A 15,974-nucleotide genomic window follows, 5' to 3' on the forward strand; every position below is an offset into this window, starting at 1 on the left:
ACACAGCATCCCTCCTTCTCCCCTCCCCCCACTAAATGTCAGTATCCTCTTCACTGCAGAAAACACTCCCACAAATACCCAAAATGCCCCTATAGGGGACAATATGTGCCCCACTGAGAGCCACTGATCTAGGCTAGTGGTTGGGGCAAACCTTTTCCAACAGAATAGCCTTATTTGGCTTATTTCTAGTGAAATATCATCAGAATCTAAATATACACCTTGGCTGAAACTACCACTGCTCTAGCTGAGGCAGGGATGCCCATTCTGCCCCACACCTGCCATAAACACCCCCTCCCACATCTGTCAGAAGACCCTGAGTCCCCAGTGCTCAAAACCTGGGGTTTCAAATAGCCCATTTTCATAATTCACTAGGCCCATAAACTCATCTCTTCCCTGTGGTGAGTGGGGGCCATCCTGCCCTTTGAATGTATCGGATAATTCACGGGAAAACTTTGGATGAGGTGGTTGAAGTCTGCATTCACCACGATGGAGGGAAAGGTCACCAGCCAGAATGTGAAACATTCTGTACCTCGGACAAGATATTCATCTTCCTTGAGAAAACAATATCTTTTGATAAGTGGAAGTATTTCCAGCAAAGATCCTGTTCTAAATGTGGTGACAGAGGTTCAGTATTTTGTTTCTATTTCTGTGGAAAATGCCAGCACAGAAAGAGTTTTTATATCTGTGGGGAATGTGTATATATATATATATATATATATATATATATATATACCTATGTGGTTGGACCAAAGCAACAGAATTGATGCAGGTCAATAGAGGTGAAGTTTTTGTGGCTCTGTTCTTAAAAGATGTACCTTTCACTTGCTAGGGGACAAAAAATGAAGTGTGTTTGGGGGTGGAGAGGGAGAAAGAGAGGGAGTGCACACAAAGAAAAATAAAATGTAAGATATAATTTAAATTATGAATAAAATGGCAAATGTGTGTGTGATGTCTGGTAGGCTTTATGAAGCATGGCCTCTCACTTTTTTTTTTGTCTTGTTTATGGCTTCCTTTGCTGTGCAAAAGCTTTTAAGTTTAATTTGGTCCCATTTGTTTATTTTTGTTTTAATTTTCGTTACTCTAGGAGGTGGGTCAAAAAGGATGTTGTGAGAGAGAAACGACTTAAATATTCATCAGTAAGGGAATGACTAAATCACAGTGTTACTTCCATACCAAAGAAAAAGAGACAGTTATTAAAAAAAAATATGTTGGGAGAAGGGGGGGGTGATAAATTAGGAATTTTGGATTAACATATACACACTACTATAAATAAAACAGATAAACAGGGACCTACTGTATAGCACAGGGAACTACACTCAATACCTTATAATAACCTATAATGGAAAAGAATCTAAAAAAGAATATATATATATATATACACACACACACTATATATATACATAGATATAGCTGAATCACTTTGCTGTACATCTGAAACTAACACAATATTGTAAATCAACTATATTTCGGTAAAAATTTTTAAAAATGATGTTGCTGCCTCATTTTTTTTAACATCTTTATTGGAGTATAATTGCTTTACAATGGTGTGTTAGTTTCTGCTTTATAACAAAGTGAATCAGCTATACATATACATATATTGTCGTCACCTGATACCTCCAGCTCTGCTCAGTTAAAGTGTGCTAAGTCGAGCTCAGATGAGTCATCATGCACACAGCTCTTCACAGTTTATCACTTAGATTTTCCCAGCTCTTACCCAAGCCCTGATTTCTTTTATGTCCTCTCCAACTTCTCAGCCTGGCTCTACCCCAAAAGCCACAGTCCCAGGCAGAGACATTAGAGCTGGCTTTTAGGGTCCAAAGAGGTCACCTTGGCTGTCCTGGGGGTGTGAGTCCCGTGGATCTCAGAGCAGCAGGTAAAAAGGACTAAAGGTCGAGATCAGACCTCACAATGGAGGAGTTAGACAGATGTTCACACCCTCAGACTCACACATATAGCGGCACACACTCTCGGCATCCTCACAGAGACGACACACACACACAGATACATAGACCTCAACCTCAGGAACCAGATATTCAGAACCAGGCTCCACTGATGCCTCCTGAGCCTAATGTTTACAATGTTTTACAGTTTACAACATGCCATCATGTCCAGGAGAGAAGTAGGGCGGCCTCACTCCCATCTTCAGCTCACACCGTTTGAGCTGCCATGATGGAGCAGGCATTGGGCAGGGGGGTAGGTATGCAAAGATAAGCAAAACTGAGGGGACCCCTACCCTCTCTGTCTAGTAGGGGAGAGACAAAAAGCCAAAGGAAACAAAACAAGGGAAAAAAACCAAAGTCATAATTATAAATTGTGGTAAAGATGTCCACTTCTGGAAGTATGGCAGACTAGATAGTGCAAAATACAATCCTAATACCTCAATGATTCTGGATAAAAAAATACTTGAAAAACTGGAAGAAATGTATAACTGTGCAAGCAAGAAAATAAGGAAAATTCTGAATGCAAAATAGCCACGAGGCAGAAAATAGGAAAGAGTCATGGAGGACAGTTTGAGCCCATGTAAAAAACATCTCATGGGGATTCCAGAAGGACATAATAGATAATAGATATGCAGGAAAGGCAACACTTGAAGAGATATTTTATATATAAAAATCCTATTGGGACTTCCCTGGTGGTGCAGTCGTTGGGAATCTGCCTGCCAATGCAGGAGACATGGGTTCGAGCCCTGGTCTGGAAAGATCCCACATGCCACAGAGCAACTAAGCCCGTGCGCCACAACTACTGAGCCTGCGCTCTAGAGCCCGCAAGCCACAACTACTGAACCCACATGCCACAACTACTGAAACCCACACGCCTAGAGCCCGTGCTCTGCAACAAGAGAAGCCACTGCAATGAGAAGCCCGAGCACCACAACGAAGAGTAGCCCCTGCTCGCCGCAACTAGAGAAAGCCTGCGCAGCAGCTAAGACCCAACACAGCCGAAATAGAAATAATTAATTAATTAATCAATTACTTTTTAAAAAAGAATGCACTTAAAAAAAATCCTATTGGCTGTGTTTCTCTGGAGAATTCTGACTAATAAGCCATCTCGGAGACTAGTCCCTGGGACTGGACCACACCCCCATCTCCTCAGATTCCTCAGGGTTCAGCCTTCCCATCTCCATACTCTCAGAGCCCTAAGGCCATGAGCTCCCCAAAGATGGGGCCAGGCCTGTGGGCTTCACCAGGGCGCCCCAGAGCCAGCCCAGGGCCTGGTATATTGCAGCCCTCAGTAGGTATTTGTCTAATGAATACATTTCCCTGCTACCTTCAAGACCTAGCACAGATTCTTTTTTTTTTTTTTTTTGGCCATGCTGTGGGGCATGTGGGATCCCAGTTCCCCCGTCCAGGGACCAAACCTGCGTCCCCTGTGGTGGAAGCGCGGATTCCAGATTCTTTCTTTCTCACTCCCACTCCACAGAAGCTTCACGAAGGAGGAGACCATGTTTACCTTATTTGAAGCTGGGACCCCTAGTCCCAACCTGGGACCTGGCACATAATATTTGCTCAAGAAATATTTGTTAGATCAATGCAGAATATATGCCATTGCAGGATAACATTTTAAAAATATTAGCCTATATATTCCCCTGGGATTTCCTTTCCTCCCTTGCTCTTTCCTTTTAAGACAGCAAGGCATTTCTGTGCCCAAGCCTCAAGAAAGGATGTAACAGCTGAAAGCAAGAAAAACGTATGCCTTGCCTGGATTTGCAGATTCAAAAGCTCAGACCTGAGAGGACCAGAAAGAACACATAGAAAGGGCAAAAGATTTGGAGGAAATCATGAGACATCCCTGCTGCCCCAGGCTGGAAAATCATTTTCTGAACCATCAGAAGGAAAGGAGTTGAAAAGGAAATAAGATTGCAGTTGGTGGCGGTTCCCAGAGAAAGTGGTTCTGTCTCTGCTGGGGGCCACTGCTAGCTCAGAGAGCGCCCTTGTGTGAATGAGGAAAAGGCACCCTTTCCAGGTGCACAGCTTGGCAACTGGATCACAGACTGGATCTAGCCTTATTAGCCCCTCCCACACCCCAGCCAGGCACCCATGTGCAGTGCACACCCCATATAACCGTACAGGGCAGCCAGGCACAAGATCTGCTAATCCCTGCCAGAAGCAGAGAAAGCTCAAACAGGCCTGTGGGGTCTGAACAGAGGAAACCTGTGCTTCATGTGCCAGGCAGAGCCGAATGGGGCTGGGGCGGGTCCCTGGAAAGAAGTGGCATCAGGCAGAAAGAGCCTTGGGCAGCCTCAGAATTTCCCTAAGTGCTTGATGGGGGCAATAACTAAAGACCAGGTTGGGTGCAGCATCCCTTAGGATACTATTGGGGACAGATGACAGCAATGACCAGATTGTCACCTCCCTGCCTATACACACTACAACCTAGCACATGTAAGCTTCTTGGAATTAATTAGTCAAAACCCCGGGGACATTTGGATTGGGGGAGAAACCTCAAAGAGACTGAGATTAAGTAGCTGCCACCCAGCCACAATGAGGATTCCGAATAAAAATTCAGTTGAGTTGTAGAAAAAAAGAAGTTACCCTTTTTGCACGTCAAAGGTATAAACAGATCTTCTTATCTGCTGTGCTCCACAAATATTTGTTGAACGAATACTTAATGTGTGTGACAAATGCCTGGTACTTCTCTGCGACCCTGATTTTTATTCTGCCCTGATTTAATTATCAGAGCACATCATCTCCCTGACTAGATTATCATTTGCTTGAGGGCAGGGACCAGATTATTCCACCTTAGATCCTGCACACGTATCCTATACAGAAGTGTTCCTTGCCTGGGCATTCAATGGAGTTACTATATAAATGCATGGAATTTTTCTCCAGGCTCCAGATCAAAAAGCTCCCCTCCTCCTGTTTTCCCCTCCCCTCCTCTCTCAACTTCTCAGAGAGCCTAAGAATTCCCAAAGCCTGGAGCAGAGTGGGAGGAGGGGGACTTTAACTCTGTCCTCTGGTGCTGCAGCACAGCCTGATAAATGAGCCCGTTAGGATTCGAGACAGGTCTGTTTCTGAAGATGCGTTCTGGCCTGTTCAGTGGCCATGAACCTCGGCGTAGTCTGAGGTTTGGGGCGGGGAGGTCGGGCTCATCTCAGGGGTCTGGCCACTTGAGGGCAGGGGGCACTAGGTTGCCTGTCCTGGGAGCCCCTGGAGATGTATGGGGCCGAGGCCTTGGGCATCTTGGATGCTCTTCAAGTCCCTCTCGGCTTGGGTACCCACAATGACCCAGACCACCAGACCCCTGTCTGTAGCCTCTGCTCCAGTCTGCTTCCTGGCTGCCGCGGTCAATGTCAAGGTTTTATTCTGGGTCCCTGGAGCGAAATTTACACATTCTGCCCATGCGGTTGGCCTTTGTAGACAGGGATTGTGTCTCTTGGCCCGTGTCGGTAAGTTGTTCCCCATGCGTCTGTCCTTTCTCTGTGGCCAGAAGGTCAGTGCCTGCCAGCGGCTGGCCGCCTAGCTGTCTCCCCATCTGGAGTCCCTGCCAGCTCCCAGGCCACACATTAAACCCAGCTCTGCCACTTACTGACTCGTAGCCTTGAGTTTATTACCTAAATCGTGGTAACCACAGTGACCATCTTCCCCTGATTCTGCATCTTCTGCTCTGGGCTCAAGCAGCCCCGGGCTCCCGGCACTGATCGACTGCTCGCTGCCCCCACCAGACGAGGCTCTACCCTCCATCTCCCAGTGCCCAGCACTGTCCTCGCCACTGAGGGGTGGCTCTGCCTCCTGCCCATCCTCCTCCCTCCCTCCTCCTCCCTCCCTCCTCGTCCCCATAAGGCTCCCTGCACACAGAATCCCATCATGGCCTTTTCTCCCTCTGAACCCCGCCTTCACTTGCTCCAGGGGATGAAAAACACCAGGCGGAGTCTATAGCATGCAAGTATTTTATTAAGCCAGGTGAGTCACTCCATCACCTGAGAAGGTACATTTATGTTCCAGACACCATGCGCCCCAGGGGCTGGGTGTGGCTGCCCAACCCAGCCCAGACCTTCTCAGTGCAAGGGGACATTCTGCTTTCTTCACGGGGTGAGGTGATGGATCAGAGAATTATGGCTGGAGTTTAGGTGGACGGTTTGGATTGGGGATTTAAGGTGAGATTGGAAGGAATTGGGTTGGGATTTAGGTGAAAGGAGAGTTGGGTGTGACCCAAACTCGGCGGGCCACAGTGAGGAGAGCCAAGCTTCTCCTGGTTACCAAGCTGATGACCCTCCACAGGAAGCCCGGTCCCCAGGCAAGTGAAACCACCTGAACAAACCCTCATCCCCCTCCCCGCCTCCAGCCCCTCCGCATCTCCCACCAGCCTCTCACAAACAAAGCGGGCACTCAGAAGCAAACCCTACAGCTACACAAGATTAAGTCCCCTCCCTCCCTGCCCAGGTGAGTGGGGAGAGGGGCATGGGGGGTGGGGCTTAGCCATGGAAGCCCAGCTCCTTGTACTTGGCGGCGATGTCCTTCCGGAACAGTTCCAGGGCCTTGGTCATGGCTCCCTGGGCGTCGGCACCAAAGTCACTGGGATGCTTGCTGTGCAGAACGTGGATGATGGCGTCCGAGATGAACTGAAAGGACAGGGGCAGAAGGTTACTGGTCACGGGCAGGACAAGCCAGGGGCCAGGTGGGCACCAGCCCGAACCCATCTTCTCTTTATCCCAGGGTCGTTTATTGAGCACTTATTATCTATCAGACATGCTGCTGAGCGGCCTCCATGGATTAACTCCTTTAATCCCCAGAACCCGGTGAGACAGGTACAGATGGGGAAGCAGAGGCCCATCTTGGTACAGATGAGGAAAGGTCAGGCCGTGGAACCACGGTCAAGTGGCGAGGTGGGCTGGCTCACCAGCTACCCTCAGCTGTGCTCAGCTCGAGGCCCCAACCTCGGAAAGGAAGGGAAATACTCCTACTCCATGGTTTTATCCAGGATTTGGCACTCCGAAAATCTAGAAAGAAACTATTTCCATTTGTGTGTATTTAATTTTTGCGCTTAATGGCTTAGGATGGTGATTGCTTTAAATAGCCTTTTTGGGGTTTGGGCAGGGGGTCAGAACATCATATTTTCTGTGCCAAGCACAGAGCTGGTACTCAGAAGTAGAGGTGGGAGGGAAGGAGAGAAGGGAAGAGGAAAGGGATCAGACCTACAACTCAGCCCCAGGACCAACTGTATCCTACACCAGCCTCACCTTCACTGTTTGCTTTACCATCCACAATGTCATTACCAGGAAAATGGACACAGGCACCTCTACAGCACGGGGATGCTTTCGGGACTGAAAGATCTTGTGTCTGTAAGAAGCTACGGTGCTTTTTCAATGGTTCAGAAAGATTTGGTGCCAATCACTACCCTGGCCTGTGGTCAAAGGGTGTCATTTTACAGAGGCCCAAACTGAGGTCACATAGCAAGTGGACCCAGGGGATCGTGGACGAATGACAGCCAGAGCCAGGGACAGAGACAGAGAGGGCACCGCGGTTGGGTTTGCCCATTTTCTCCGGCGCCCGGGGTGCAAGTGACCAAAAGCAGGGTGGGGTTGGGTGAGTGGGGGGGAGCATGTACCGAGGGCAGCCTCAGAAGCACAAATGTCAACATCTACTAAACCCTGCTTGGCTCAGAAACAGGGACAGCTCCACGAACACCTGCTGCTGGGCATCGATTTGGACATGTGCTTAATTCCCTTTTAGTGTCATAAACACTGCAAAATGAAGCGGGGGGAGGGACTGACGTCAGCAAGCCCTGCCCATGGAGAACTTAGAGACCCAAGTTCCAGGCCCAGCTCCCTGACCTCCACGTATGACCTCACCTGTAAAATAGGGGCTCGTGACCCCATTAGGCCCCCCCACTCAGTTTTCCTGAGTCTCAAGTAGCAGAGCCACAAATACTTAGAAAATCGTGGGCTGGGGCAGCTGGAAGATTGAGTTGCTTTTAGCGCCCAGCGCCCTCTGTGCCCCCTCCCTCACAGGTGAGGAGGAGAAACTTCTTATGAAGAACACAGATGAAGTTCCCATAGTGAAGGAAAAAGCACACATGGGCTCTGTCTTATTCTTCTGCAGGGATTATGCAGTAAATTAAACCTGTTTTGAGTAGACCCGGGTTCTAGTCTGCTAGCTGGTAGTGCCACCTTGGCTATATCATTTTCCCTCTCTGAGCCGGTCTGCTCATCCCTAGAAAGGGGATCCATCATTCAAGCTGTGTTGTGACACCTCCACATGCCACTGGGGCTCAGACAGAGGAGGAGCCTGGGTCTGCCCTTGAGGAGCTCGTGTCCCAGCCAGGAGACAGCTGGGGAAAGAGACAAATTACAATACAGCCGGGCAGGCGCCATGGCAGCCGTGAGGATAAATGCCTTCGCAGCGGAGGGCTGGCAGATGGAGCAGCTGACTGCCTCATGGGCCAGAACAGAGGCGGTGGCTTCTGAGCTGGGCCTTGGAGGATGAACAGGGATTTGCCAAGAGAAGACGGGGAGGACCGTGACCTCCGCTCAGAGGCAGGACCCGCTCCTCATGTCTGGGGTGCTGAGATGGGCAGGCGGGATTGTTTGTGTGTGACTTGGGGGAGCAGGTAGGGGTGCAGGGTGGTGAGGCTGAAGAGGATGTGGTGGTGGTTGTTCATGGGAGATGCTGTGCCACAAGGGATTAAGAGCTTGGGTTCCAGAGTACATAGATCAGATTGTACCTCCTGGCTTATAAGCTGGGTGACCTGGGGCAAGCTACTTAACCTCTCTGAGCCTTCAGTTTCCAAATCAGTAAAATGGGGATGAGAAGAGTACCTACCTGGGGAAGAGAATGTTAACTACCTGCCCAATGTCCATTTTCTCCTTCTTCCTTGTAAGAGAACACTAGTTGTATTTGGAGTGGTAATAGGCTACATTTCCCAGCTTTCCATGCAGATAGATGTGGTCTTGTAACTAACTTCTGGCCAATGAAATGTAAAAACATTGTTGGATGAGATTTCCAGGGCTCCTTAAAAGAGAGACTTCCTCTCTTCCTCTTGTTCTGTTTGGAATATGGACTAGACGGCTGGAGCCCCAGCAGCTATCTTGGACCACGAGTCAACTTTGAGGGTGGACACCACATGCCAAGGATGGCAACACAGAAAGAACCTGCATCCCTGGTGACTATGGGGCTCCCATACCAGCTCTGGGCTCCCTACCTCTGAACTTCTTTTATGTGAGAGGGAAAGAAAACACTGAATGTAATTCCTAAGTTCATGGGGAAATCATGAGAATTCCATACAGTGACCAGGCAAATAGCTTATCATGGCCCATCCTAACTGGGAGCTATCATAATTATCCTTACCTTCACTGCTGCACCAACCTGCCTGCTGCTCCCATCCCCTGGGGTGATATCCACAGGATCCTTTATCCCCCAGAATCTTAGTGCTCCCTCTTGCCACATCCCCTCCTCCCACTGGGTCTAGACATAGGACTCAAAGCTCAGGCTCTCCCCAGCCCACCCAACTTCTCAGCCCATCACAGGGGGTTCAAACCAATTGCTTATGCCTCTGACACCTGAGGCTTTCTCTCTTCATCTGTAAAGACGTAGGAACTGATAATTCCCACCCGGAGTTGAGCCCCAGTTGCTGAACTCCTGCCAGCGAGACCTGTATGTCTCCGACTCCCAGTGTCACAGGGGTTAGGAGCCGGGGTTCTGGAGGAACAGAGACCTAGTCTGAATCCTGATTCTGCCATTTGCTGCTTCTGTGACCAGGGACAAGCTACTTAACATTTCCGTGCCTCAGTTTCCTCATCTGTCGAGTGGGTGTGATAATGGTACCTACCTGTGGAGAGAATGCAAGTTGTGCATCCCATATCCACTTCCTCCTTGGTAACAAGATACTAATTTGGGGGAGAAATATGTTGACTCTCAATGACCCAGGAGGAAGGCAAAGTGGGTGGCAGCCCACTTTACAGATGAGGAAACAGGGGAACAAAGAGGAACAACATAGGTCACCCAGCAAGTTAGTGGCTGAGCTGGGACTTGAACCCAAATCTCATGCCCTTGAGGCCTCTCCTTCCATCCTCCCAGCCGCCCCCGTCCCCGCTGCTCACCTCCAGGTACTTGATGGGGATCTTGTGCTTGGTGGCATGCGACTGTGCCAGGGGCTTCAGCTCCGCCTCATGATGACCCTTCTTCTTGAGGATGCCCCCCAGGGCGGTGAGCACGGTGTGGCCATGCTTCTTCAGGTCCTCTGAGGCCTTCATCTCAGCCTCTGACTTCAGGTGCTTGAACTTGTCAAATTTCTCCAGGGTCTCGGGATGACCCTTAAAGAGCCTGTGGGCACACGGAGGGCTGGAGTTAGATGCAGGGGTCTGGAGGTGGCCAGACCTGAGTTCAAGCCCACGGTCTACCAGTTCTCAGCTATGTGACCTTGGGTAACTCACTTCACCTCCCTGTGCCTCAGTCTCCTCATCCAAGGAATGGAGATAACAAGTCCCTCCCTATAGAAGCGTGAGGATTAAATGAGATAGTATATGCTGAGGGCCACACAAGAAGTGTATAAATGCTTGCTATTATTAAATATTTTTATCATCATCTTCTTCTTCTTTGTTACAGTGAAAGGCAGGAAAGAAAGACATCTCTGCCTTGCACCTGGCTTCACCCCCATTTCCTCTAAGCTGTTGGGAGCATAGATGACTAAATGGCGTCACAGTGGAGCAGGGAAAAGGGGGAGCACTGGGACCAAAGGACCTGGATTTGTTGAGCACCCGCTGTGTGCCAGGCCCGTACTAGGCTCTGCACCTGCGCTTCCCTTTAGGGACATATTATTCCCACTTTACAGATGAGAGAACAGAGGCTAAGAAGTGTGAGGTCCTAGGTCAATATCACACGGCCGGGGTGCAGAAGAGCCAGACTGAAATCAGGTCTGAGTGACTCAAACAGTAGCCCATGCAGGGGACCATCTCTGCAGCTTCCTGCCTGGGGATCGCCCTTTGGCTTCTTAAATACTTCTGGCTCTAGGAGACTCACTACTACCGATGAGAGCTGTTCCAGTCTGAGCTCAGAAACCTCAGAAAGCTCTTGCTTGTTTTGCTCTGACTCCCTGAACCTCCCTGGCCCCTCACAGTTCGGATGGTGAGGGTCCCTGGTGGGAGCCACTGCTAAAGACCAGGTCCCTGCTCCCGTCAGGGTCCCAGTGAGCTGGCCACAGTGATCTGAGCAGCCACCTGTCGCCTTGGACCTCAGTCTTTCCTGCTGCGGAAAGGTGGAGGTTAGTTAAAGGGAGTCATACCTGTCACCTGGGCGGGAGTGATTTTCCCCATTTCACTCGTGGGCAAACGGAAGACCACAGAGGTAGGTGACTTGCCCAGGGTCACGTGTCTGGTCAGTGGCAGAGCCCAGACACAAACCCACATGAATGGTTCCAGAATTCACGCTCTCTCCCTTGTGCCGCACCCTGAAACCTCTGCAGGAGTGACCCTGTCTGCCCTGACTCCCCCCTTCTCCTGTCTAATGGCTTCAGTTCTTTTAAAGGTTCCTCTTTTGTAGCTTCCTGGTTAAAGCTTGTGACATGCTTAAACCTAACTGTGAACACACTCCAGTGTGCTCAAGTATCTCATGGCACACACCCATACCCACAGGTGCGTGCACACACACGCGCGTGCACACACCCGCACATGCATGCACGACGTAGCACGGACGGGAAGCGCTCCCTTTCCCAGGGGGCGTATCCCTCCCGCTTCCCCAGAACACCCAGGGTTGTCCACAGCCATGCCCAATGTCACCACCTCATCTGGGGCCCCGGCCAAACCTTGTACATCACTGACAGCTCGTCCCTGGCACCTTTCACGCAAGGGTCCCTGAGCTCTTGACTATTATTATCTGGTGACAATGATCCTTGAACTCCTGCCTGACAGATGCAAGACCCAGAACCCACAGGCGAAAGCCTGAGGTCGGGACACTGGAGGAACACTGTCTGGGGCAGAAGAGGGCCAAGGACCTGGGACCCAAGGCGGCCAGGGGTCTCAACCATTTGGGGAGTTCCCTGGATGTCTGGGAGAAAGACTTCGGCACTGAGAATTATGGAAGCTGAGTTCTGGCCCCAGCTCTACCTCCGATGTGCTGTGTGACCTTGAAGAAGTCATTCGGTTTCTCTGGGTCTTGGCGTAACTATCTGTAAACCAAAAGGGTTGGTCTAGCTGATTTCTCAGCCTCCAAGTTCTAAGGCTTGACCTCCACCTCACCCTCCACTCTCAGCACCTGCCAGCCAGAGAGATAGCCAAGTTTGCTTTAAACAGGGCAGAAAAATTGGGCTCAGGAGCGTCCACCAGATCATCCTGGCACCACACAGCCACCTCCCTCCCTTGGCCCCAAGTCCTGCAGTTTGGGCAAGTTACTTAACCTCTTTGTTAAGTGTGGTGATCATAATAATATCCACCTCATAAGGTTGTTGTGAGGCTTAAATGAGTAAATATATGTGAAACACTTAACACAGGGCCTAGCAATCACTCTGTACTAGATATACAAATATTTGCTGTCCTCTTTACCATCTCTAGCACCATTATCACCATCACCATCATTTCCTCCATCATCATCACCATCTCCCTCATCCTCATCCTCATCACCATCTCCATCATCATCGTCCCCACCACCATCAACATCATCATTAAGATTGGGAATTTTTGGTCTTGTCTGTAGCTGCCATTGGTTGGCTGGGACTCTTGGGCCATGTTTCCTCCCAGCGACATGAGACGTATTGGCCACCAGCAGTGGCTTTCGAACTTTCCATGGCCTCAAAATCCTTTGCTCAAATGCAAAAATAAAAAAAGCAGAAAAGATTTGGGGAAAAGAAGGAAAGGCAGGGGCCTGAAGCCCTCTCAGCAGTCTCCACCCTCCTGAAGCCCCCCTTTCCTGGAGCCAGACTCTCCAACTGACCTTCCAGCTATTATGTTCTAGAACATAATGGTCACATACTTGCAGTGAAGCCCTCAGTGTTTTATTAACAGACTCAGCTGAACAGAATTAGCCCTCTTTTATAATCAGAGGAGTGGGAGACATGACCTTTTCAAGATGAGTAAGAAAGCCCAGGTTCAGCATCTGGAACAGAACCAAAAGGTCAGCTCTTAAAGGGGCACTTTCAGCCCTAGGAGTTAGCAGCCCCTTCTCCTTGTCTCCATATCCCAAACACTAAGAGGGCAGAACCAGTTGGCGTGGTTTCTGCATGTCCTACAGCCTAAGACGTGACAGGCTGTTGGGCTCTCTGGAGTCTGCCAGGGTCCAGCAGTCTCCAGCATCATGTCTCGTCCCTAGCACCTGGCCCCAGGCAGTTCTCTCTGATCCACCCTGGGAAAGGAGGAGATGTTTCCCCATGACACAATACCTCAAGTCTCCTTCAAGACATCCAAGTCACTGACTTAGGGCTGGCAGCCCCCAGACCACCTGGGAAAGACTCCTGCTCGGCAAACTGGTCTCCCACCCCAGCTACCCGGCCTCCTCTCCAAAAGTAAGGTAGGATCATGGACTCAGAGAATGCCAGGGCATGAGAGCAGGCAGGGATCTCAGAGTCAGTGGCAGGCAATCCCTCCTCTCAGCAAATAGGGAAATGGGACCCAGAGAGGACTAGCGACTTGTCCAAGGTCACACAGAAAATGGATGGCTGAGGAGTTGATGTCAACTTTGGGGGAGACTTTTGTCCAATCAGGCAGGACCTGTTGCAGCCCAAGAAGCCAACCGACAGAGACACAAGAGGAGAAAGACATAAAGGAACACCCCAAGGTGCCAGTTAGATTCAACAGAGAACTTGACTGTCCTCTCTCAAGTGTTTCTGGCAGGGACCATTAAGGGCTTGAACTCCAGATAGCAGGGCTTATAGGACTGGGCATTCTCCCCAGATTTGGGAGCTGGAGATGGGTGAAGCCCGAGGGAGGCTGAAAGGGCATCTAAGTGGGAGAGGATAACCTACTCTGGCTCATAAAGAAGGAGAAATTCATCTGTAAATTAAAGTGTGAAAGACAATCCGTTCACTGGTGGTAACTGGGTCCACCTTCTCCCACATGCAGAAATATTGATGTACATACATCCCATTAGGCTTTTGACCTGTGCTGCCCAGAGTATGAGAAAGGGCCAGGAGGAGGGGAGAGACTATCACCATTTGGGGAGGAAGGCAACTGGGACATGAGATTCTATTTACAAGCCACAAGCCATTTTCTACTTAAAAAACTCAGAATTTTGTGGGGGGTTTTGTTTGTTTATTCAGGAACCCCTTGCTACAGAAGGCAAGATGTGCTCTGAGCCCTCAAATTCAAGACATACTCAACATCAAAAGTCACTAATGGGTCTCTGTCTTCTGTTTACTAATTATAATTCTTTAAAAGGCCCAAGTCTAAGCTTCATCTATAATAGTTATTAACATCTTCTGAGACTCACTCTATGCCAGGAATTATGCTGGGCCCCCTACATGCATCATCTTATTTAATTCTTATTTCCACTCTATAACGTATATATTAGGATTTCCACCCATTTATTTATTTATTTATTTATTTGTGGTACGCGGGCCTCTCGCTGTTGTGGCCTCTCCCTTGCGGAGCACAGGCTCTGGATGTGCAGGCTCAGCGGCCATGGCTCACGGGCCCAGCCGCTCCGCGGCATGTGGGATCTTCCGGACTGGGGCACGAACCCGTGTCCCTTGCATTGGCAGGCGGACTCTCAACCACTGCACCACCAGGGAAGCCCCCACCCATTTTATAGGAGAAGAAATTGAGGCTCAGAGAAGTTGTGTACCTTCTTAAAGGTCACACAGCTGCTCGGTGGCGGAGCCAGCTCTAGAACTACATATCTCATGTTGAAAGCCATGTCTTAACCTTGATATTTTAGAGACTTTAATGGACTTGTGACTCTGGGGTCATCCTTCCCTTCTCAGGTCCTTTCTGTCCTCATCCACTAGGTGAGGTGAGACAGATCTCTCAGATTTTTCTTGTTAATTCTGTCTATAATTCTAGGATACCACTTAGTGGGCTCTAGGCATCCAGGATCTGATTGTCAAGTTCCTTCCAGCTGCTGGCATAGGTGTGAGATGGATCCCCTTTCCTTTCCTGACTCCAATCTCTGACACATAAAAACAAAGGAGGGGCTCCCCTGGTGGCGCAGTGGTTGAGAGTCCACCTGCCGATGCAGGGGACACGGGTTCGTGCCCCGGTCCGGGAGGATCCCACATGCCGCGGAGCGGCTGGGCCCGTGAGCCATGGCTGCTGAGCCTGTGCGTCCAGAGCCTGTGCCCCGCAATGGGAGAGGCCACAACAGTGTGAGGCCCGCGTACCGCAAAAAAAGCAAAGGAGAACCAAATATGAGTTTTAACAGAGTCAACTAACGCAGCCAGCTGGTCAACCCCGGGCAACCGTTCCACCTTGCAAGCAAACATTCTTGATCTTTGGGAAGGAAGTAGGTGATAGGGGCAATGGGATTTCTTCCTTTTACCTGATGAGGATTTCCTGCCCGTGGCCTGAGAGATCAGCCTCCACCTTCGCCCAGACATGCAGCACCAACTGCCACTCTGCTTCGCTGAGCCCCATGGCGCGGTCCGAAGAAGAGAGGAAGAGCGAGGGTGGGCTGATCGGGTATCCTGGCTCCGACAGCTGGGGTATGAGGCTGCCTGGCCCTAACGGGTTTTTATACCTTCCCGGATGCTTGACAGAGGTCACCTGACAGCTCGCTCACTCTCTCTCTCCCCCTCCTTGCACCGCCCCCCCCTTTCATGCAGGGGTCTAATCTTTTCATTTCTCTAGCCCTCACATGGAAGCTATTTTGAGGCAGGTGCCATTGGGGGATGGTAGGACATCTCAGGCCTCAGGTTGCGGGGGGAGGAGCTGTGTGTGTGGAAAGAGTGTGGACTCTCGGAGGCCAACAGAAAGGGCATGACCAAGGCTGATGCCAATGGCCTGAAACCCAACTCCCCCTGCTGTCAGCCATTCCAAGAGGACCTGTCATGTTTATTAGCCAGGGCAGCAGTCACCCTGGCTGGCCCCGGGACTGTCCAGGCCCTTAGCAGTCGCT

At 50.1% G+C, this 15,974-nt stretch overlaps 1 protein-coding gene across 1 annotated transcript; it reads right to left on the reverse strand.

Moving 5' to 3' along the window:
* Positions 1-6,412: 6,412 nt before the first annotated feature.
* MB (myoglobin) lies at positions 6,413-15,493 on the reverse strand (the record flags this gene model as incomplete). The annotated part of the gene is made up of 3 exons (XM_082634997.1): positions 6,413-6,559; positions 10,037-10,259; positions 15,399-15,493. 3 exons carry the CDS (start codon positions 15,491-15,493, stop codon positions 6,413-6,415), a joined length of 465 nt encoding a protein of 154 aa, XP_082491123.1.
* Positions 15,494-15,974: the final 481 nt, after the last annotated feature.

This window comes from Mesoplodon mirus (assembly GCF_964341445.2).
Source record: "Mesoplodon mirus genome assembly, chromosome: 11".
In the NCBI taxonomy this organism is placed as follows: domain Eukaryota; kingdom Metazoa; phylum Chordata; class Mammalia; order Artiodactyla; family Ziphiidae; genus Mesoplodon; species Mesoplodon mirus.